This window comes from Dipteris shenzhenensis, chromosome 22 (genome assembly GCF_047967505.1).
Source record: "Dipteris shenzhenensis isolate YYH24624 ecotype China chromosome 22, Dip_SZ_1.0, whole genome shotgun sequence".
Classification (NCBI taxonomy): domain Eukaryota; kingdom Viridiplantae; phylum Streptophyta; class Polypodiopsida; order Gleicheniales; family Dipteridaceae; genus Dipteris; species Dipteris shenzhenensis.
Window position 1 is genome coordinate 53,569,646 of NC_141617.1, and position 24,935 is coordinate 53,594,580.

At 44.4% G+C, this 24,935-nt stretch overlaps 1 protein-coding gene across 1 annotated transcript in view; it reads left to right on the plus strand.

The window, feature by feature from the left end:
* The window catches only part of LOC147888289 (uncharacterized), a 42,074-nt gene that overhangs the window by 6,528 nt on the left and 10,611 nt on the right, over positions 1–24,935 (plus strand). Inside the window, exons 2-4 of the mRNA XM_087393074.1 lie at positions 12,231–12,286; positions 12,405–12,574; positions 13,086–13,225. Of these exons, the coding sequence (XP_087249200.1) occupies positions 12,231–12,286; positions 12,405–12,574; positions 13,086–13,225 (366 nt within the window). The remainder of the gene's footprint in view (positions 1–12,230; positions 12,287–12,404; positions 12,575–13,085; positions 13,226–24,935) is intronic.

Sequence of the window (24,935 nt, forward strand, 5' to 3'; positions counted from 1 at the left end):
GTCTTGGAGAATTGTGAAACGACGAGGGAGAACAAGCTCTCACAAATTTGGGGAAGAAATGGTGAAGATGGTAGAAGCTTGAAAAAATCTAAGAATTCCTACTAGGGAGCATCTAATGCTAGGCTAAGCTAGATCTAGAACCTAAAGCTTTGATACCAAATGTAGAAACACGTGGGATAGAATAGATGCATCTTGGAAGAGGAGTGAGAGCACAAGATGTAACAAAAAATGTTGTTCACTCCATTGATTGTGAGAGAGGTGACTCTCTCTTATAGAAATGGGGAGAAGGTGGCCTAGATCAAAGGCACCTTCCCTACATTAGTGGTAATCAGCCCCTACATCAGGTTGACTGGTCTAAATCAAAGGAACCTCCCATGTGGGGGCCTTTGGCTTACATCATCACTTTGGTCACACACTAGACACATCATAGCACTAGATGTGCCTCTACAACACACACACACACATGTGACTCCCCTAGATGCACACATGCACCATAGAGCAAGCCCTTGACCATAGTTATCCCAACAGCTTTCACTCTCTCACTCATACAGTAACCTTGCATTCCGGTGGACAGGACAAGCCTCTCCCTTGCCTTGCAGAAGCGTCCTACATCGTCAGTGTGGACAGCATCAAGGTCTCGGTATTGGGGTCTTGCTGAGAATTACACGATTAGATTACCGTTGCATGTTACACCCCTTCACCCTCCTACATGTTTTTAAAGGTGAATTCATGATTGTACGGCTGATTTTCATCCTTCTCATGGTGCAAGGACCTTGGATTTTGCTGCTGCCCACTTCCCAAGGTGATTGGAAGCTGTTTTTGCTGATTTCTGCTCAGATTTCGAAGCTGGAACAGCTGCCTAAGGCTGGCACGCATCCAGAGGCAGCATATATGCTGCAATTTGACCTGCTTTTGCTGCATTTCAGCCCGTTTTTGCTGCTGGCACGCATCCCAGGGCAGCTCTCTTGCACCAGAACTGTTGGCATGCAGTCCAAGATGTGATTTCCAGTTGGTACATCATGTTTTCTGGATTGAACGACCCATTCTGAAGCTGTACGGGTTGTTTTGCGCCTCCAGAGATCGTGTTGCAGATATTTTAGCCTTTCTCTCTTGTTTCTGGCTTCTACACCTGTGAGCCTTGCGGGCCAATTTCGTTGAGAGGGAGAAAGCTTCTTGCTTTCAAAGGCTGTTGGCCTTTCCTCTTGGAGGAGAACTGCTCCTACTGCAATGCCACTCGCATCGGTTTCAATGAAAAATGGTTTTTGGGGATGAACTATTTTTAACACCGGTCCTAAGACCACAGCTTGTTTTGTGGTGTTAAAACTTTCCTGTTGATTTTGTCTGCATACAGAAGATACTTTATCTGAGGTCAGATCAGTTAATGGCGATACTATCTTGGAATATCCTTTGATATGCCTTCGATAAAAGTGGACAGTTCCCAAGAATGATCGCAAAAAGCGGTCAAACTCTGAGGGATAGGTCAAGTTAGTATCGCAGCCACTTTCTTTGGATCCATTTCTACCCCATCCGGAGTAATAATGAATCCTAAATATTCAAGTCTTACCATACACAGTACAGTTTTTTTAAAATTTACATAAAGACTGGCTTTCCTCAAAGTATTGAACACTATCCTTAAATGTTCGTGATGTTCAATAATACTTTTGTTGAAAATAAGAATGTGTCAATAAAATGTACTACAAACTTCCTGATATACGGGCGTAGTAAATCGTTCATAAGCATGACGAATGTAGCCGGAGCATTGGTAAGTCCAAAACGGCATTACCAAAAACTCATAATGTCCAAACTTGCTTCTAAAAGCGGTTTTATGTACATCCTCGGCTCTAATACGGGTCTGATGGTAGCCACACTTAGAATCAATCTTGTTGAAAATTATGGCCCCATGTAATGCATCTAGCAAATCATCGATCCAAGCCATCGGATACCTATGCTTAATAGTGATATTATTCAATGCTCTGTGATCTATACAAAGGCAAAAAGTATCGTCTTTCTTTTTCTTCAATATCATTGGCGAAGCAAAAGGTGAGAAATTGGGCTGAATCTGTCCCAGCTTGAGGTATTCTTTCAGTTGTCTTCGCACCTCCGCTTCTTTGGTACTTCGCACCTCCGCTTCTTTGGTACTCGCACCTCCGCTTCTTTGGCAAAACTTAACGTATAGGGAGGTCTATTTATAGGTTCTGCCCCCGGGATTAGTTCAATCTTATGTTGAACATTCCACTCTGGAGGTAACCCATAAGGGAACTCATCCCTAAAGGTAACCCATAAGGTAACCCCATCTTGGGTAACATCAGTACTAGCGAAAGGACCATCAATCGGTTCTACCGGTGCACTACAAAGAAACAAAAACTTTTCGAACTTCCATTACGGAAACCAACGGTCCTTGAGGTATATCTTTTGCACCTCGTAAGACATACATCACATCATTCATCTTGAATTGATAAATGTGCTTTTTCCAATCTATGGCTGGATTCTTCCTAGAATGCCAAGCCTTACCCAGGGCTATATCTTCGTGAGCAAGTTTTGTCATTTCAAAATCAAGCTTCTCTGCATAGTCTTAAATTCGGAATTCTAGTTGGGTAACCCTTTGGTCCCATACTTCAGTTGAACTTCAATTTGCCATTTTGACTGTATATGCATAGTCAGATGGGCTAGTCCTTTAATTTCAGTCTCTTTACAAGCTTGGAGTTAATTACATCGTGCGTTGACGCTGAGTCAAATAACACAATGACATCATGATTGGCTACTTGCCCCTTCATCTTAATTAGCTCCGTATCGTTAAAGGCTGTATATCCTGTTGCTGCAGGCTTTGGTAGGATATTATTAGGTGCACTGTTTACTAGCTTAGCAACAGACACACATAACAAAACAGGTACACTAACCTTTGAGAAGATCCCGCTAGCTAAATCTGCATCAGTTCTGGTCTGGGACTTTCCTCCATTTCCACGTCGCATTCTGAGATCACCATCTCAGCCATCTGACGATCCTTGTTTCGTGGACAATCTTTCCACTGATTAGGTTGAAGGCATCAAAACACTAGCCTTCTCTCCTCTCTTTTTCTCTTTGCTCTGGGTTCAAAGAAGACTTCGACCAAGACTGAGCTGCCTTTGGTGTTACTTTTCTTTTCACATCAATAGTGGTACTTGGTTTAGGAGTCGTCTCAACTGGCTTCGCCTGCTTGGCTTGGCCACTAGGTTGTGAGGCGCTCCCTTTGCTAACCCACTTCTTCTTAAACCTAGTTTTCTTCGGGTACTCATATCGAGTCCCAACCTGCACAAACAACCCACTTGGTCTATTGCCTTTGGCATCCTCATAGTTCAAGGCTATGGCAATTGCTTCATCTAGTGTGTTCGCATACTTAGCCCGAACTTCCATCTTGCTCCGATCATTCAGTCCAAAGATAAAATCTTTTACCTCTGCACCGATTGAGGTAGGGGTTCATAAACTTTCATTACACTTTCTCTGAACTTATCAGTGTATTTAGCCACTGATAAATTTCTCTGACGAAGGTTTCGATACTGTTCATCTTGCTCCGATCATTCAGTCCAAAGATAAAATCTTTTACCTCTGCACCGACTGAGGTAGGGGTTCATAAACTTTCATTACACTTTCTTTGAACTTATCAGTGTATTTAGCCACTGATAAATTTCTCTGACGAAGGTTTCGATACTGAACCCAAGCTTGGGATGCTTCATCAGGAGGTAAAAAGTGTTTTCTAAATTCTTTTTTAAACCCCTCCTAAGTAGTGGATGCCACTCCATCTCTCTGTTGTTTTATCCACCATCTATCCGCTGCCTCATTAAACATGCGGGTGGCCTCGCGGATTTTCTTCATATCATTCCTGATTTCACAAATGGCGAAGGCCTCGTCCACTTGTGTAATCAGGTCTCTATGATATCGGAACTACGGTTAGACCTCCGACCAGAATACTTATTTGGCCTATAATTGGCAATATTAGGCACCTTAGTCCTCCTAGGCTCGACCGTATGAACATTGGTTTCAGGCTCCATTGGAGCTTTACCTTTCTCATCATGAGATGGCCTAGTAAACATACTATGCCCTACATTTGCTTGCAATTGTTGAGCTGAAATCTGTTGCAAGGCATCCGTCAATAATGCAATTTTACCAGACAGTGTATGGCTTGCTGGATGCGACACTTGCGGGGTCAGCTGAACTCTCGACTCTACGGGATCCACCCTAGAAGCTTCTTCTTCAAATTCCATTTAAGTCTATTGGGTTTTTTTTTCCCCCCCACCCACTATCCAAATGATACAAACTCAAAAATTGTATTTACAAGTGTATATAACAACTTTCCACAACCTCGCTTTACAAGCATATCTCCAAATACTCACAACTGAGACAAATATGCTTTCCCTATACTAGGGAAATATCTGCAATTTTAAATAATTGCACAGAAACTTGTATGGCAAACACCCGAAAACTTAAATATAAATCATCGGCATGAAAGAGAGAATAGAAAGCCCCCTGGTCAATCGTCTGGAGCTTGCAGAAGAATGTCGAAATTACTCTGCTTTTATATTTAGGTATGCGAGGATGGTAAAACCCCCATAAAACGCCTCTAAATTGGATCTCCGTCTAGTTCCGTCAAATTTTGGATGGAAAAAAACGGGATTTTGTCACTGATTGATGGAATTCTATAACCCCCGATTTGGCTTCACCAAACGTCATCTAGCCTTGCAAAGTTCACTAAAGCCCTTCTTCTAGTGAAAGCGATGTCTTTGTTTCAGAACCTCACTGTTGTAGCATTCAAATTCCTGCGAACTACTTCTCAAGAAGTGTCGCTACAGTTTCTCAGCGCATGTTCAAAATCTTCCTTGTAGTCGGCTCTCTTCCAGTAGGAAACAAGGAGATTATTGTCACAGTTTATGTACCACTTCTGCCATGGCTTTCAATCGCACTCAGGTCAGTTTGAGACACAACTAAATTGCGTTGTGTATTCTCATGCCATATGTGTCTTCGCTTGACGGATCAGTGGTGCTCTCAGATTCCTCCTGTGAAATCCGAATATATCTTTGAAGCTATGAAAGTAGGAGGTGACGTGAGTTTTTCACTAGACACGTCAGCGCTTGCACCATGTAGTCTAGGAGAGTTCATAACGTAGGCTTCTTATTCATTGTCAAAGAAGCACACATTTCCCAAATTGTCACCGGACTGCAAATTCCCCAACTTCGTCCCTTTTCTGATGCAGCTCTGATACCAAATGTTACGTTCCACTGACGTACAACCTATTCCAATCTCTTGAGTCTACTATCAATCACGGGGCAGGCACACGTTTTTCCTCCTAGCCAAATCTTAGTGTTAGCAAGCTCTCTCTCTCTCTCTCTAGATAAAAATTGTACGTGAAAGCTCCTGCTTGGAAAAAATCCACCAAGCCCCAATTCCCTAGATGGATCTAGTATGCCACATGTCTTTATTCTAGGGTAGCTCTTAAATGCACCATATACCCCTCTCTTGGGATACCATTATTCACTTGTCCCTAGGCACATTACACATTTAATGTATTTAAGACCCATAGCCTTAGACCTATCTAGTCAATGCTTGTCACCCTCATCAAAGACCTTGACGTTAATCCTGATGACCATTTACATGAAGCCCAAATAAATATCATACAAACATTGATCCTTTAAAGGAAAATGTCCACTGACCCTTCCGAGGCCATGTTACCTCAACTTGAGCGTAACAGAAAGCCCCCATTGCATCCCAGTTACATGCATAAAGCCAGCAAGCATGTCACACCGTGAGAGGTCATTGACTATCTCAGAGCAAGAAGAAGATAGCTTTGAGGAGGACAACACCAGTGAGGGTAAAGAAGAACAGAATGATCAGGGACATCATGTTCTTTCGGGGTATACCACTGAGGTATCCCAAGATGAAGCTGATGAAGCATAAGAACTATATGCAATATTGGATGCCCCTCACCAGAGCAAAAAGACAGCCAAGAAGAAGCATAGGAAGCAAAGGCCTATGCATAATGATGCACCTCCAAGTGGACAGCCACCCGTGACTCCACCTGTAATGCTCTCAGTTGCTCTTGGCACGGGGAATGCCCCACAGGGCAACAATTTTCAGTCGGTCAATTACGGACAACAACCCTTTTCCCTTCCAATGATGCACCACGGATATTTTGGAGGAGGGTCGGTCTTCCAAGCAATCGTGGGACAGCCCACAGAAGGGCTGAGTATCCTTCGCACATACTTTGGGAGTCTTCAACCAGGGATGCAAAATTTCCAGCAACAAATGATGGGGGGAGTGCCGGCTACAAATGCCAACATGATGTATGCAGACATAGGGATGCAGCCCTGAATGCGGATGGGGATGCCAGGAATGATGAGTGGTTCCATGAATATGTCACAGATGCAGGGAATAGGACCTGAAATGGTCAATCCAGCTATGGAAATTGGCAATGCACAGAATTTGGGCCAGATGATGCCACCTTCTTATTTGCAGCCACCTGTGTATGACAACATTGCACCCAAAGGCAAATTGAAAGACTACAAAGAGGGTGGGGCTGCTGTAAAATTTGAGACGTTCAATGGGACTTAGGACATGCTGAAAGCATTGACTTTTGTGCAAAAATTTGATGGTGCCTATGCCGGTGGGAACTTCATAGAGTCATCAAAGGTCAGGAAGGCAGCTACATTTCTCAAGGGCAATGCACTTCAATGGTGGACCAATTTGCTCTTGCAAGGTAAAGCCCCTAACATTTGGGTTCAATTCAAGCAAGTTTTCTCATCTGTTTGGCTCACCACCACTTTTGAAGTGGATATAATGACAGCATGGCATAAGCTGGATGCCATGAATTGTAAGAACCTCGAAGAGTATGATAAAAAGTTTTGGGAAGCCTTGCTGCCCCTAAGCTCTTACAGGCGTGCGGAGCTGTCTGAACAGAGTCCGAACAGATTGAGAAATATTGTTGTGGGCTGCCAAAGGAAATTCGGGACTACGGCACCAAAACCAAAGTTTCCAATATGTCCCAGCTGGTAGAAAATGTCGTGACAGCTTATGCCCTATTGTAGGGGAAAGCTTCGCGCTTCAAGGGCAGCCACCAGGAAGCACAAAAGTTTAGGGGCAGCAAGCATGGCGGCCATAAGCATTTCAGAAGATTTGAACAGCCCGTCAAGTCTAGATTTGTTGCAGGACAGAGGCGAGGATCGCCTTGAAAGAAGTTGTTAGAGGAAGAGAAGAAGGGCCTCTATGATGCCAACAAACGTTTCATATGTAAGGAAGAGGGCCACCGAGCACATGAATGCCCATATAGGAAGAGAAAGTTTCCCTCGTTGGATCAGAGGAGAAAAGAGGGATGACCAACAGGGTAAGAAGCCCAAACCTACTGCTGGTCTTATGCTAGATGTCACTGGCGCTATACAATATGTGGATGCCACGGAGTTATGTAGAGTGTGGGGTAAAATCCGTGACCAGACCGCTCTATTCTTTTTTGATCCAGGCGCAAGAGCCAATTTTATATTGCTAGAGCTGGCTGGAAAATTGGGCATAAGGGTAGAAGAGATGGGGCCACTATGTGACGTGGCCATGGACTTCATCTTCGATAATCCTCGTACACTATCAGCACATGATTTAATTTGGACCATAATTTGCAGATTCAGTAAGTAGGCCCACTTTATTCCAGTGCGGAAGAAAATTACAGCAGATCAGATGGCGAGATTATTTATGTCTCATATTTTCAAGCACCACGGGATGCCTCAATCCATTGTCAGTGATCGAGACCCCCGTATGACCAGCCTTTTCTGGAGAGGTTCGTTTGAGAACATGGGCACTACGCTGAATTTTTCATCTTCTTTCCACCCATAGTCAGATGGACAGTCAGAAGAGGCAAACTCTATTTCCCTCGATCTTTTCAAATGCTATGTTTCAGACCAACAAACAATATGGGAGCAGTTTTTGCCACTGGCTGAGTTTGCCTACAACAATACAGTGTTTTCTTCCACAGGGAAAACACCCTTCGAAATTGTGGAAGGTGAAAGAAAGGTGCCTCCCATCTTGCACACCAAAAAGAAGATCTTCGAAGCGGACAGATTTGTGGAAAGTGTAAATGCAGCCTATTAGAAGGTAAAAACAGCGCTCCAGAATAGCTAGGAGAAGCATAAAAGAGCAGCAGATAAGCACCGAAGTGACTTGGTCTTTAAAGACAATGATTGGGTGTTGCTGCGTTTTCAGAAAGCAAGACTTAGGCAGATGAAAGGCAAAGATAAGGTGTACACCAAACTGAAAATGCGGTACCATGGACCTTTCCAAGTCTTGCAAAATATAAATGATGTAGCTTACAAGCTGAAACTACCATGCCATTGGACAATTCACAATGCCTTTCATGTGAGTTTGTTGAAGCCCTTCCAGGGAGATGTGCTAGAAGACATGCTTGATGAAAACAGCCTGAAGTGGAGGAATTGGACGAGATTTTGGTTCCGGAACAGATTCTGGCACACCGTGAAAGGAAAGTTAGAGGTAGAGTTTCCAGAAGGTATTTGGTTAAGTTTCATAATTACTCAACACTGGATGCCAAGTGGATGGAGGAAGGTGAGCTGGCAGATCCTTGGAAGCATTTCAGCTCGAGCCCACTGCAGTACAGGCTCATTCAGGCTCAATAGAGAGTAGAGGTTTGGAGCATTGCTTGTTGCTCGAGAGGGGGGTAGCACCTCTGCTCCCTCATGATACAGACAGCTCACAGGATATCTAGAGGTTGCTTGGTGACACTGCAGGTCTCACCGAGGTAGAGGTTGCTGACAATATTTCTGCCGTGGAACCTCTATGATGAATGTACTAGTCACTCCACATAGGTGATGCATTGATGTATGGATGGAATCACACGTTCTCGTAGACCATATCATCATTGTTGGTTGTATCATACAGATCATGTATTATCTGGTATGGGCTATTCATGCCTTTTCCATTGTTGTTTATTTGTTGCAGCAAACAAGATTGTTTGCTGTCTCAAGAGGCGGGTATGTCACGGGGACGTGAATTTCATGTGCATCTAAACTCGTGGCTACACCCGTGGATATTTTGACCGCGAGGGATTGGCCTAGAGGAAGTGTCTACTTCCTAGAATTCCCTACTGGCCGCAGGGACTGGCCTAGAAGAAGCGCCAACTTCCTAGAAGTCCCTAGTTTGATTTCTAGAGCACCCAAGTGCTGGGGCAAGGCAAGGCTAAGAGGGGTCCAAAAGTTGGGCCCAAGGAAAGCCAATATTTAATTGGTTAGGAGGGGTTACGACTTTAATGTGGGGCAAACCAACTGTTTCATTGGTTTAGAGCATTAATGAAGGGCCGTTTGGAAATCCCCCATGCATGCTTCTTCCCCCCTTCACCCTCCTCCATGTTTTTCAAGGTGAATTCATGATTGTACGGCTGATTTTCATTCTTCTCAAGGTGCAAGGACCTTGGATTTTGCTCCTGCCCACTTCCCAAGGTGATTGGAAGCTGTTTTTACTGATTTCTGCTCAGATTTCAAAGTTGGAACAGCCGCCCAAGGCCGGCACGCATCCCTAGGCAGCGTGGCTGCTGCAATTTGACCTGCTTTTGCTGCATTTCAGCCCGTTTTTGCTGCTGGCACGCATCCCAAGGCAGATCTCCTGCACCAGAACTGCTGGCATGCAGTCCAGGACGTGATTTCCAGTTGGTACAGGATGTTTTCTTGATTGAACGACCCATTCTGAAGCTGTATGGGTGGTTCTGCACCTTGAGAGATCCTGTTGCAGGTATTTTAGCCTCTCTCCTGTTTCTAGCTTCTACACCCGTGAGCCTTGCTCTTCCTTCTCTTTTCAGCTCTCAGAATCTTTATCCTTTTTCTCTCTTTTCCCCTTGATTGGAAGCCATTTCTACACCCCAGGATAGGTGCAAGACTGAGCTTACCCCTCTGCCATGGACAGTGGGTATGGATATTACACTCAAAAGTCAAGGGTTTGGTCCTCTGTCCCGTTGTCATTGTCCTAATGAAGCTTTTGAAACTCTGTGATAGTCTCCCCAGTACCATCAAGGCCAAATGGGACGAGTCCACCTTCTGACCAACCAATGCTAGTTGATCCCTCACCACCTTGACCTTCGTCAAGTGGTCATGTACCGAATCTCCTTCACTTATATCCAAGTTGTAGAGCTGCTGAAGAAGCAAGATTCGTGATGTGTTATCTGTCTCAGACAGATCCTTTTGAATGGCTCACGCTTCTACTGACGTGTCTGTCATCTGCATGTGAGGAAGTATAGAGTCCGCCGTAGTCTCTATGATCAATGTCAGGGCGTGGGCATCTCTATCTTCCCAAGCTTCGAGCTCCTCTCCATCTAATGGTATGGGTATCCTCCCATTGTTGTCCACCACATCCTCCGGCTTCTCCTCGACTCCCATTGTCAGTTTCCACAGTTTTCGAGCTACTAAATGACTCCGGATCTTCACTTTCCCGATAGGGTAATTTGTCCCATCTACTCTCCAAGACTCTCCAAAGTTAGGGATGGTGAAAGAAAGAAATCTGGGGGAGGAGGAAGGGAGAGAATGGGCTGAAGAGGCTTTTGAAATCGACATCTCTGTTGCTAAACCACACAGCGAAATCGAACAAACTCAACCTTATGTGCATCATATAGATGTGCACTCATCAATAGACAACGATCCAGCCAGATATAGGAGCTACCAAAAGAAAAAATATTTCCATCCAAAGCTATGGAGACAATATAAAAGAGAGAGAGATCCAAAGTCCTACTAAAGCGTGGTCCTTTGCTCTTACCACCACGTACCTCTACTACCTGCCGGATATCTCTAGACTAGAGCCCGCGTGCTCCACCTCGAGCGTATGTAGACTCTCCGTCCTTTGACCTCAGCTCCTTGCTGCCCTAGAAGACAGCCAAAGTCCCAGCCCTCTGTGAGCTCATCTTGATCTCCTCTCCTCCTGGATGTAGGTCTGAGGGAGTGTGTGCTGCTGCTCCTGCTGCTCTGAAGTGTGCTGTCTGCTGGATGTATGAATGAGGCCAAGTGCCTCTCTTTTATAGGGCCAAGGCCCCTCGAAATAACCAACTGGTCAGCCCCTTGCTGGCCGACCCAGTTTACCAAAGATCCGCCCCCACATGCCCTTTATCTTGTGCTGTGGGCAATTCCTGTGGGGCTGTGTGCCCTCTGCATTTATGTGGGGGCTTTATATGGGGCAAGGCTGCCCACAACACCACCGACCCAGTAGGGAAAAATTAAAATAGCCGACCCCTACTGGCCGACTTTCTCTCCCTCCTGGCCACCTGTGTGCAGGCCCTCCTGCCCAAAACCGACCCTCCTGGGTGCTTTAAAACCAGGGCACATGCCCTTCTTTCTTTGCAGGGACCAGCCCTCCTGGTCAGCCCATCTTCAGGCCTGGTTGGCTGGCTCCAACCAGCCCTACCAGCCTTTACAATGGTTGACCCACGTGCTGCTTCTGTTCTGCCTCCTGTTGCGCCTCCTTGCAGGTCTTGCTGCAGGTCATGTTCCTGCCTGCAAACACTGCCAAGCAGCTCGCCTTCTCTCTTGGGATGCCCCACCAATATTGCGCCATCTTCTCGCCCTGTTCTAGGCCTAATGCAGGCCATGTGCCTGCCCTCATATCTGTCCATTGCAAGGCTCCTTTGATCTCTCCGACTCCTGCCCCCATGGCAGCCATCTTGCTACCCATGTGGCCATCCATCAGATCCAAGGTCCACCTCCCCCATGCTCTCCTCATATGGGGGCTTACAGATGGGGAGGTGACCTTTCCAACAACTTGGGCGTGCGGCATTGGCTGTAATTATTCTCTCTCCTCTTGTTAGTAACACAAATTTTGTTTTTACCTTGGGTTGCATTGACTTCATGGCCAGGAGTTGCACAATAGACGAGCAGGATTTTCATGATTTCATAATTTTCCTCTCAACTAAAAGGAGGAGGTTGGCATAATTTATGGGAGATATCACTTGTTTTTAGAATCTACCCATATTTATAGGCACATGGATGTGTGTATCATTTTGAGGACTCCCTGGTTCTGTTTTGAAGGAGCCATTCCACTTAAAATTGAAGATGATGTGTTTCATTTGATTACCATCCCGCTGGATATTACTGAAATTTTTTCACTATTTCAAATAACAAAATTATGGTTTAATCTATACTGCCAGTGTGTGCCCCCGTAGTCATGTGTTCAAGCTAGGAATGGCCAATGTTAATATCTACCCCTTTGCTAAAATTGCTTTTGTGCTTTAGCAGGCGATGATGTGTTACTGGACGTATTATTATCTCGCTTATCCATGGGCAACGTGTTGGTAAATATCTTATATACACACAAATGAAAATATTTCTGACCCTTTTCTCTATAAGCTCTAAGCTCTTCTCTTTGGCACTCAGACATTCATGTGGACTGAATCTCAATTTTTGTGTTAGGATGACAAGGAGACGGCCCTTATGAATATATTCCTCTTTGAAGCTCTGCTTGTTGAAGATCGACATTTTGTCAACAAGCCCATGGTTGCAGCTTCAATAAGCAAAGGGAAGATTTGTAGTGCTTTTTTGAAGAGGATGGCAGTTTCAAGGAATGCCACCCACAGTTATCGGTGAGGTTGACTTTCCATGTAAAGCAAAAACTTAGAAAGCTATCTGCTGACTATTGTGGGGGGATTTAAGGTGTTTTATTCTAAGGTGTTAGATGTAACCTTATCTATGGCCTTGGGGAGAGTTCCCTAGAATCAATGTGCTTTCTTAATTTAAGGTAATTTGAAGGCTGTTGGAGTTTCTGGTTTGCAAAACTTAAAATGAAAATTCTGTCATCAAACGATTGGAGTGTCTGATAAGCTGAGTGTGAAGCCTTTTGTACATGTGATGTCAATCATAGATGATCCTCCACACCTTGGTTTGTTTAACATGCATTTTACTGAGATTCAATTTTTGAAAGAAGGTGTGAACTGCCTGTTGCTTGTTAAGTCCTTGCAATTGTGTGTAGAATTCATATCCCCCTTACTAATACTTTATAAAGTCACCTATGTATTGTAAATACATGATATTCTTATGCCTTGCAAGTGACATCAGTACGTTTCCGTAAATGGGTTCGTTTGGTTTTGTTTTCAGGTTAGCAGGTGAGCAAAGTTCATTTGATCAGTTGCTGCACGATTTGCACGTGCCTGTGGAGCTAGTTCAGTGGTTGAAAATGGCAAAACTAATGCAGAAAGTACCAGAAAAGGCCACGACGAGCCCTCAAATTCTGATTGGTTAGTTGATGATTTTTTCATGTGCATGTGTGTATTTTGCTACCATCATTACTCTTTTCTTCTTTCCATGCACCATATTCACATAAACAAAATTGTTACCTTCACATCTGGAAAATTCTCTAGAGACGGTGTCTACAATAAAATAAGTGGCAAAACACTATTCAGGAAAACAAGGACCGGAAGAAAGCATATTAAAACAGTCACTTTTCTTCCTGCTAAAGTTAGACTCACAGTCATAGGGATGACTAATGATTCAGAGGTGGAGAAAAGAGATACAAATCATGATGGCAACTCCAGCACTCTAGGAATGGTAGTCGCCAAACATCAAAAGTATGAAAGTGACTCTAGATGGCAGAGGATCACGGGAGATCAGCAGAATTTAAATTGGATAAACTTCATGACCCCTGGACTCATCCAGATGATTAATGCCCAATTAAACTTAGAACATTTAATTATAGCCCAAGCTTGCTAAGGCCCTAACTTGAGCTAGGCTTATCAAAATGTACCCAAATCGAAACCAACAGTTACGGCTTGTAGTGCACTATCTAATCTGCATGTGATTGATCAAGGTACAGATAACCTTACTCAAAGATTATTGGTTCCGGAGACCACATCATACTCAGAGGTTTAATCTTTGTAATCTCGTTGTGTCCTTGTAAGACTCAGCATTACTGCCTAGATGCATCAAGGCTCTCCCCCAGGGCCCGTATGAAAGCACTAGGAGTTGAAGGGTATAAAATCCCCTTTTTGAGTTGGGTATGGAAACCCAGTGGATGTGCTGTCTCGTGAGGCATGCTGGTAGGTGGAGAGTGATCCGGTAGATAACCATCAAGTACTTGGACAACCTTATGGGTAGTGAAACAACTCCATGTAGTGGAATCCACCCCATGCACTAGCTCCTATCATCCTATTACCGTAATGTGACTGGTTGTACACATAAATACATGTCAGTTGTGACCAAACCTTCTACAAAAAGGTGCCATTATCATGTTAAGATAGTAAAGTCTCATGATGTAAAAACCATGGATAAAGTGACATCACGGAACTAATGAAGACCAATGCATTAAGTGTCTATAAGAAAGAACTAACATAAAACACACACGTGTGATCAATAAGTATGTGCACAAGAAATACATAAGCATTAACTGAAAATAGAAAATGTAGTAACAATGTCTGTGGAAAAATGTGTAGGTATGTGACAGATGAAATGATGTAGGAGTATTGTGCTCCCCACCGTGATGAAGTGGAAAAAGACCACTCCTAAAGCAATGTCTAGAGAACATCTATAGTATCCTTTGTGTTCCCAGGCATATCCATGTGAGATCGGAGAGAGAGAGAGAGAGAGCAAGAGAGTGAGCTTGAGAGCTGAAAGCTTGATAGCTGAGTTGCAATAGAAGAGTGTGTTAGAGTACAACACAAAAGTGAGAGATAAGGTTTTGTCTAAGTGACAAAACCTTAGTAGTCACTAACCATAGTTAGTGAACTAACTGCAATTAGGGGGAAAAACCTCTTAAAGAGGGAAAAGTGCCCCTAACTAGCTTATTAAATTACATTGGTCACTGCTGAATTATATCTGTAATTCTAACACCCCCCTGCAGTGCCAATGTCATGTACAAGGCTGATCAATCACCAAACGGATATAAGTTTAGGGCACTACGAAATGCCTCAAACTTTTCACGTGGTAGTGCTTTGGTGAAAATATCTGCAACGTTGTCATGTGTGGACACAAAGATCATACTGATCTCTCCTGCATGCAACTTCTCTCTGACATAGTGATAGTGAACCTCAATGTGCTTCGTGTGAGCATGAAACACTGGATTCTTTGCCACTGCAATGGCACTCTTACTATCAGTGAGAATTGGAGAAGGACCCTCCAATGACAGATGAAGATCAGCAAATAGACGTCGCAGCCAGACACATTCAACTGTTGCTGTGAAAGCTGCCCTGTACTCAGCTTCACATGATGAGGTAGCCACTGTAGATTGTTTCTTGCTCAGCCAGGAAATGCAAGATTTACCCAAAAAGAAACAATTGCCACTAGTGGACTGCCTAGTGTTAAATCACCAGCCCAATCTGAATCACTGTAGGCATGCATCTGCAAGTCACCCCCCCTGGGAAATAGCAAGCCAAAAGACTTCGTGCCCTGCAAATAATGGAAGATGCGCTTAACTGCCTGCCAATGCATAGTTTTTGGGCTGTACATGTACCTGCTCACCTGAGATACTGCAAACTGAATATCAGGTCTAGTGTTGCAAAGACATATGAGGCATCCAACAGCCTGACTGTAAAGTGTGGCATCAACTAATTCTCCTGCATCATGCATTGTGAGTTTCAGCCCCGGCTCCATGGGAGTGGCTATGGGCTTACAATCATGCATGTTAAATCTGTCCAAGAGTTTCTGCACATACTTGGACTGAGACATAACAGTGCCACGTCTCTCATGAGAGAACTGGATCCCCAAATAAAAGTGAAGCAGCCCCAAATTTGACATGTCAAATTTGATCTGCAAATCAGCTTTGAAATCTGCAATTTTGTCTTCATTGGACTCTGTGAGCAGTAAGTCATCGACATAAAGAAGGATGACTAAAATTTCCCCCCCATCCATCTTGATGTAGAGGGTGTTCTCAGTAGGACTATTGTGCAGCCCCTTGCTGGTCAAAAAGGCATGAATCTTGGCATACCATGCACGGGGGGCCTGTTTCAGCCCATACAAAGCTTTGTTTAGCTTGCATACCTGAAGTGCATTTGCTGTAATTTCAAAGCCTGGAGGTTGTTTGACATATACCTCCTCCAACAAGTCTCCATTTAAGAAGGCTGCTTTTATGTCCAACTGATGAACATTCCACTCAAAATGTGCAGCCATTGCAATAACAGATCGGATGGTGGTCATCCGGGATGTAGGAGCAAAAGTCTCCTCATAATCTATGCCCTTTTTCTGAGCATAGCCTTTAGCAACCAGCCTTGCCTTATATCTGTCAATGGAGCCATCTGGCTTCCGTTTCACCTTGAAAACCCATCGTGTGCCAATGGCATGTTGACCTGGTGGCAAGTCTACAACATCCCAAGTCTGATTTTTCTTTATGGGCTGCAACTCATCGTGCATGGCATTCATCCAATGCACATTGTCCTTGGCTTCTTCGAATGTGTCAGGCTCCTCCTCATCTAGAAGAGTACCTGCATATGCTGATTCCACTGAATTAGCACCTTCCATGTGCCTTGCTGCACTGCGAGTCCTGCCAGGTAATGGAGCATCAATCTTACTCTCCCTGAGAGTCTGTAACAGCCAGTTTGGGACTGTTTTTGCTGCATATATGTCTGCAATTTCTTGCTGAACCACCTGTTTCACTGCCTGTGGAGGTGGCAAGACATCCTGTGGCTGAACTGGAGCATCGGGAGGTGGCTGTAAATTCTGATTTGCATCAGAAATATCAGCAGGGGAACCCAAGGCAATGGGTAGTAACCCCTCAAAAACATCCTCTGAAGAAGAAGGCATCTGAAATTCAGCTTGAGTGTGAGCTGAATTTTCTGCAAATATCACATCTCTACTGACAATGATCTTGCGTGTAGCAAGATTGTAGAGACGGTACCCCTTGCTTTCTGCACTATACCCAACAAATATGCACTTAATTGCCTTATCTGACAACTTATGCCGAAATTCCACTGGCACATGAGCATATGCAAGGCATCCAAAGACTCGGAAATGATCCACTGAAGGCTTTCTCCCATTCCAGACCTCATAGGAAGTCTTTGTTTTCAAAGCCTTAGTGGGAGCCCGATTTAAAATGTAGTCGGCACACATTAGACCTTCAAGCCAGAATTTGTGAGGCATGTGTTTGCTTTTCAGCATACATCTGTCCATCTCCATGAGAGTTCTATTTTTCCTCTCAGCTTTGCCATTTTGCTGAGGGGTCAGCCTCACTGTGAGCTGATGCACAATACCCTTGCCTTTCAGAAAAGCATCAAAATCTGCAGACAAGTATTCCCCACCTCTATCTGTGCGCAATGTCTGTATCTTGAGTCCGGTTTCATTTTCAACCATGGCTGAAAAGTGTTTAAACACCATGAATACTTCTAATTTGCGCTTCAGCCCATAGACCCAAGTGAAATTGGAGAAATCATCTATAAAAGTAACAAAGTAGAGATGACCACCCAATGATGGAGTCCTCATGGGACCACAGACATCATTGTGTATAAGCTGTAATTTGCGGACAGCTTTAACTGAACCATCCTTTTTGAAGGGGAATCTATGCATCTTGCCTAAAATGCACCCTTCACAGGTATGTGGAGGAGGTATCTCAAGGGGTGGCAATGCATCAACCATAGAGTGCTTCTGAAGTGTCATCAAGCTGTTGTAATGCATGTGGCCATATCGGGCATGCCATAATTCTGCATTCTGCATGGCAGCAGTAGGAGTAGCAACTGCAAGAGCATGGGCTGATCTTTTCTCAAAAAGGTCAAGCTGAAAAAGCCCACGCAGCAGAGTACCAGATAATCTCAAGGCATAATCATTTTCCCTGTCTCGGACAGCACATTTGTCATCCTCAAAGATGACCTGAAATCCATCTCTGTTAAGAGTGGACACTGAAAGAAGATTCTTGGTGATACCAGGCACATATAAGACATCTGAAAGTCTGAAAACTGAGCCATCAATGGCAGTGAGCTCAACTTGTCCTGTGCCACGTACTGAATATGACGAGTTGTTGGCACAAGTGACTTTCTTATCGACGGGAGGTGGATGCAAGGAAGTAAAGAGACACTTCCTAGAAGTGATATGCTTGGATGCACCGCTGTCAAAATACCGGGTATTCAGTGTTTCATTGACATTGAAAGCTGATGCATCCGTAGAGGAGTCATAACCGCAAGTCAGAAAGGCATATGTATCATCATTACAAGTGGCTGTACTATCTCGAGCATCTAGAGCAGCCAGCCTAGAATTCGAAATGCAAGATAAAAAGGCATAATCCTGTCCAACAAAGTTGGCTGCAGCATCCCCACTGTCAGATGCATGAGGAGCTGAATCTGAAATAGCCATACCGGAGCTGTTTTTCTTCTCTATTGCAAGCCTTTTTCTGCATTCTGCAATGTGATGACTTGGCTTTTTGCAGTAATGCCAAAAACCCTTCTTCTTGGGCTTACTTGCATCATTTTTAGCCTTCTGTGAAGGCTGTCCTGACCCACTGGAAGGCTGTCCTGACCCACTGGAAGGCTGATTTACTGATGTCTTAGCCTGTCCTTTTGTTTTTGACTTGAACTTTGAGAGCATAGCTTGTTCACCTGCACGTGAAGCCAAGTTTTTCCTGGTCTGCTCTTCCTGAAGCAGAAGTCCTATCAACTCATGAAAAGTGAGAGGATTTGCACCCCCCCTCAATGATAAGTTCAGCGAGGTATGGAACCTGAGATAAGACTCAGGAAGAGAATTCAGAGTGGTGGTTATCATCTCTGAATCAGGAATAATCTCATCTATGTTCAACAAATGCTCTCTGAGATCCTGTAGCTTTGTGAGGTGGACTGACATGGAGTCACCCTCTTCCATAGGTGTATTACTTAACTCTCTTTTCAAAAAAGATACCCTTGCATCATTCCGGGCTGCATACATGCTTTCTAAAATATCCCACGCTGCCTTCCAGGTCTTACACGACCGGATATGCGGAATGATAAATCTTTTCACTGAAAGAGAGATGCATGACAAAGCTAAGGCATCCCGTGAATCCCATCTCTTCTGCTCTGGAGTAGTGACTGTAGCTGCACCAACAACTTGTCCTGCAGCTGCACCCCGTGCACGACCTCTTCCACCTCCTTGCTGGGGAGGGGTAGTAGGTGCCATATCTGCTGGTCGGATCTCACCCCCATTGACATAATCCCATAAATTGCGAGAAATTAGAATATTGCATACCATAAAACTCCAGGGGGAGTAGTTGGTACCATCCAACTTGTCTTCCTGTGAAAGACCACCGAATTGGAAGTCATTCTGATTTTGATGGGCCATATCTGAGAAAGAGATTTAAGCAGATACAAAACTGAATTCCCTTACTGGGAATGAAATGCACAACTCCAAAAAAAACACAGCCAAGCACTGGCTGTAAATGCAACTCCAATTTCTGCACTTACACTGTCATAAATCTGTCCAAGCATCAAAAACTCTCCAGAACTTGCCAAAAGTGCTGCAAAACACTTCAAGAAAGGCAGTATGAATTGAAATCTCCAAAATTGCTCTCCCAACACAAAAACCCCAAAATAGGCCCGAAATTGCAACCGGAAAGGGGCAAACTGATCAAAAGCCCCAAATGTTGCAAGAATTGCCCTGTGTCTGCAAAAGCTCCAAATTTTACTACAAAATTGCAGTGTAATCACTAAATCCCCAAATTTCTTCAAGAAATTGTACTGCAAAACTGAAAGCCCCAAATTTCGAGCTTGAAATTGCAACCAGAAAGGGGCAATAGCACAGAAAGCCCCAAAATTTGCAATTTCAACAGAAAGCCCCAAATGTTTGGACTAAATCTGCAGATCTATCTGCAAGATTGCAAGCAGAACCAAAAAGCCCCAAATTTCTGAAGCAGATTCTGCAAATTGATTGCAATGTTTGCAACAAACAAGATGCCCCAAATGTACTCCCAAAAACTGAGCCAAACAATGGCTTTCTGCAAGATGTGCCTGCCAAAGATAAAAAATGCGAGATTCTCGTGCAAGAAAGAACTTGTGTGCAGGTACAACCAGTTGTACCGTGCATACTGCAGATGTACGGTAAACTGCATGGAATCAAGGCGACATTGTACGGCAATTGTACGGTAGCACGAGCTGTATGAACCTGTACGGAAGCAGAGATTGTACGGAGGCAATAATGACGACCTGTTGTACGGAAGCAGGACCAGTATGGAAGTACTGCCTGTACGGAAGCAGGAATGAAAACCTGCTGTACGGAATGTATGCACATGTACATCTGCTACGTACGGCGATGACGCAGGTTGTACGACAGGTACAGTGAACTAATTGCAGGTGTGCTGGTACGGGCAGCGCAGGTATGTACGGCCAACGTAGACTGTACGGTGATGATAACACAGAAGGTACAGCAGGTACAAACAGCAATGGCGCAGCAGGTATGGTACGTACGGCGTCAGCTCAGCGACGCAGGTTTTGGAGTAGCAGATCCGTACGGACCTGTACGGAACGTACGGCGCTGTACGGACAGCTTTGTATTACTTCGAGTTGTACGGACGGGTTGTTGAAGCAGGAGCGATAGCAGGAGCAAGAGCTACAGCAGGAGCAAGAGCTAATGGGTTGGGTGCAAGAGCTCAACTTGGCTCTGATACCAAATGTGAGATCGGAGAGAGAGAGAGTGAGCTTGAGAGCTGAAAGCTTAAAGAGGGAAAAGTGCCCCTAACTAGCTTATTAAATTACATTGGTCACTGCTGAATTATATCTATAATTCTAACAATCCACTCCTGAATTTCCCTCGACCTCCCTAGTATTAGTCTAGACAATCTGCTTCCTTTTTCTCTCTCTCCTCTTGGGAGGTGATACTATTTTCTCTTTACTCTTCCCCCTTGTCTTAGTTAGAGGAGTTGTACTCTCCTCAGTATCCATCTATAGAACAGTAACACAAACAACAATAAGAAATAAACAAATCTTCACAATACCATTGGAATGAGATAAGACTCCATGTGAGAGAATTAAGTCGTGGGCAATCGAAAAGGCAAAGTTGTCTTTGGACTTTCCCTAATCATATAAGCAATAAATTCCTCACAAGAATTGGCATTAGAAGCTAATTCCACTCAATAGGGTACCACCACATCCACATCCACAATCCCAAGATGGACATATAATATGTGCTCAGTGTGTCAATGATTGACGATTTGCCAATGGCCATTATTGCCAGCCAAACATGTTGTAAAGATATATCAGCAATGAGCAATGCCTGTGTGCCATGAAAGAGTCCCAAAAGCGTCGACTTTTTTGACCGACTTGGTCAATGGTCAACGTTGACCAGCCGACCAAGGTCAGCGGTTGTCGTTGACCAAGTCGGCCATGCTGACCTAACAGCCTATAAAAGGGCAGCCTTTGGCCCTCATTCTTCATCCCATAGTTAGGCATCACAGCCTTAGAATAGGAGTAGCAAGGCCTCAAAGTAGCAGACCAGCAGGTAGCCTCAACCTCTTCAGGGATCTAGTAAGGATTCACCTCCTCTAGGTAGTCTAGTCTTCTAGTTTTGCAGTGAGGATTTCAGCCCCTCGTACAGTTGTATTCAGCCTTTTGGGCATTCATTATTCAGTTGTATCTATTTCCTCTTCGGAGGTCCACTACATTCTCTCCCTTTGATTCTCTCACTCACATCCACAGCATCACTTTGTGTATTGAGTGCATCATCTTGCAGTTGCAGGCAATATTGAGCAGGAGAGAGAGAGAGAGTGAGGATAGTCTCTCTCCCGCTACAGGATACACATGGGAGGCAACATATCTGGATGAGACCTTGGATGCATGATCTTGCAGTTGCAGGCAGTATTGAGCAGGAGAGAGAGTGAGGATAGTCTCTCTCCCGCTACAGGATACACATGGGAGGCAACATATTTGGATGAGACCTTGGATGCAAGTGCAGTTCAAGGATTGGGAGGAGTGGCAGTACCGTATCGATCATCCCTTACCTAGATGATCTCCATTGAGAGATGAGATACACACGCCAGGTTCTTATGGGCTCGGATCCGGCAGCCCCCCCCCCCCCCCGAGAGGACCTCTTTATTGTAGTTGGCTATTTCTTGCTTGAGGCCTCACACTTTGCTAGGGAGGTACGTGAGGAGGTTGAGAACTCACTGTACGCAGCCCTCTACCTTGAAATCATGATTTTTCACGCCACGCGGAAGCTCTCCTTGTTGGGGACTTCAACGTGAGGACAGGTACCCCCAAGCAGCAATTCTAGATTTCCGTGGCGATTCTATCATATTACCAAATGTTGAGAAAGAAGAAGTTGGGATGTCTCGAGTCCCTGCAGACAGACGGGACTTGGTCACAGCCTATGGTTATGCTGGCCCTCCTCAGGCGGGTTCACTTGTTTCCCACAAGGGGGGGCTCTAGTGTAGTTGACTATCTAATGGAATCTCATGGGATTTCTTGCCTTTACTTCACGTATTATTGACTTCTCCATCTCACCACCACCCCCAGGAGCAGACCACATCTATTTGTTTTTTAGTATATCCACACCACCTCCTAGGTCACATACTATGACACCATCCACACACACTACTTACTATGACATACACTTTGATTTGTGTATGTCTCTCTGATTTACTCAGAGACATTGACTGCATACCACTCTTAGAGGATTCAGCTACCCTTATCATTTGCTCTCTCCATGAGGCCGCCTTACACACTTTCCAACACACCACTCGATTTACTCCCCCCACCACTCAGCTTAGTACCTTGCAATAGCTGGCACGATAACGAGTGTAAGGCATTACGCTGATAACTACGGCTTAAAATGAAGCATCATGTTTCGAGTGAGGTAGAGACCGTACACGAATTGTGGACCAGTGGGGAGAGACGACGCAATGCTATTGAGCGAGGGACGCAGAGACCACACACGCATGGGAGAGTGATAGGAGCAGAGGTCCAGTCTATGTCAAGAGTGGCGCCTCGTCTCTGGCGGTCTCCTCTGAGGAGAGCTGAGATGGCCCATTGGATAGAGAGATCGAGGAGACCACGTCCTCCGCCACAGTGAGAGACAGCTTGACAGATGTAGATACGGAATATCTTTGCAGCCCACCGGAGAGCTACCATAACACTGGGTTTGGATTTTGAGCTTTCAGTTTTTCAGTATTTCAGCTCTTTAGTTTTGATTTTTGAGTTAGCTTAGCATAGCACTCAGCAAGGGCCCTAGTGCGCCCTTGGCTTCAGCCCACATAGGCTTGTATGGGTTTCTTCTTTTGATGTACTTTGTCCCGTAGGCCCATGAGGTCTTTTGAGGACATTAATATATCTTTCTTTCTTTCTTTTCTCTCTCGCTCTCTCTCTCCCCTCCTCATTTCGAGTGCTTTCCTAGTTGAATCGTTGCTGCCCTTCAGTCGTAAAGTTTTCAGCATTTAGTATTAGTTTGGACGTGCTTGGAGTTGCTGTGACTGGATGAAGGTATGTGAGATTGCAAGTCGGTTGAGTTTCAGCATTGATCCATTGCAGTTATAGGAACCAAGAGACAATTGCAGGCTGATGGAATGATATTAAGCGAGAGAATCTCGCCACAAATGAAGGATTCACAAACCACCAAGTGATCCGCCAAACAACGTCGATGTCTTCTCAAATATGTGCCATGCAACACCATGCAAAGCATGCAATTGCCACATGCACTAATGGTTGCATTAACCCTTTATTGATCCTAACCAAATCAAATCGTACTAAGGTTTGCTTTTCTTTAACCGTCCCCCCTCAACCTGAGGTATCCAAAAAGCAGTGAAGGCTCGAAACCAAAAGGCCTCACCAATAGAATTAGGAATACCTGCCTGACAAAAGTGTGAGTTCTCAAACTGAGATTACTCTCACAAAACAAAGAGAGAGTATCTCGGACAAAGAGACTTCTAATTCCATAAACAACAGGATGATGTTTCCTCAAAAGCCAACCATAAATGGAACTAGAAATCCAAAAAGCAGTGAAGGCTCGAAACCAAAAGGCCTCACCAATAGAATTAGGAATACCTGCCTGACAAAAGTGTGAGTTCTCAAACTGAGATTACTCTCACAAAACAAAGAGAGAGTATCTCGGACAAAGAGACTTCTAATTCCATAAACAACAGGATGATGTTTCCTCAAAAGCCAACCATAAACGGAACTAGAAACCCAAACCTAAACCACTATGAGCATCAATAAGTTTAGAAGTTCACATGTGTCTAGTTCAACAACACACGGTCCTGCATATTCATTTGTCACCATATTTGTTGTAGCTGCGTCCTTCTTGTCAGTGTCATTTCTTTTCTTGAGGAGGCTGGCACCTTTGGATCCTTGAGCGCTTGGTATGCAGACGTGATATGGGAATAGAGGGTGTAATCCTAACCCACATATATGTATTTGGAGTGGATCGCACAGCCATTGAGTTGCTAAAGCTAGGCTTCCTTGAGCGGAGAGTGTGCTAGTGACCTTACAACTTTGTACTCCCCCTGTGTTGGTGCTAGTGTGCTTCTTAGATGATCGAGAAGGAGGGATCTCGTCCTCAATTTGTAGTTTGACTGTAGGGATGTCGAATGGCACCTTGATCGACCCTGAGGGCATGCTTTGGGATTTAGATGAGTCGGTGGGCAAGGGATTTTGACAAGTGCTGGATTTGGGGGGTGGAGACCGAGTTTCCTTTTGAATTTGAAGAATTCAATTTTTGGATGCATTGGAAAGAAAGTGGATAGGGTGAATGAATTTGTGTGTTAACATCCACAAAGTGCAGCTATGATTACTGAAATGTTCACCAAGAGAAGTATTCTCAAAACATTTTCAAGCCAAAGGATTCTTGCTTCAGTATTACTTTGGAATTCTTTAACCAGACCCGAACAATGTGTTGACTGCAATCCATAGTTTACTAGCAAGCATTGATAGATCGAGATGGTGGTTGTACTTTCTCCGGAGTGCTCTACCAAGTATTCCAAGGGCCTTCTCGTTCTTTGCTTCCCATTGTGTGGCCTTCTCTTCTGTCTTGTTCTTGCCTGGATTTTCTCTGATCTAGTGACCACTGATGACAAACCTTTCT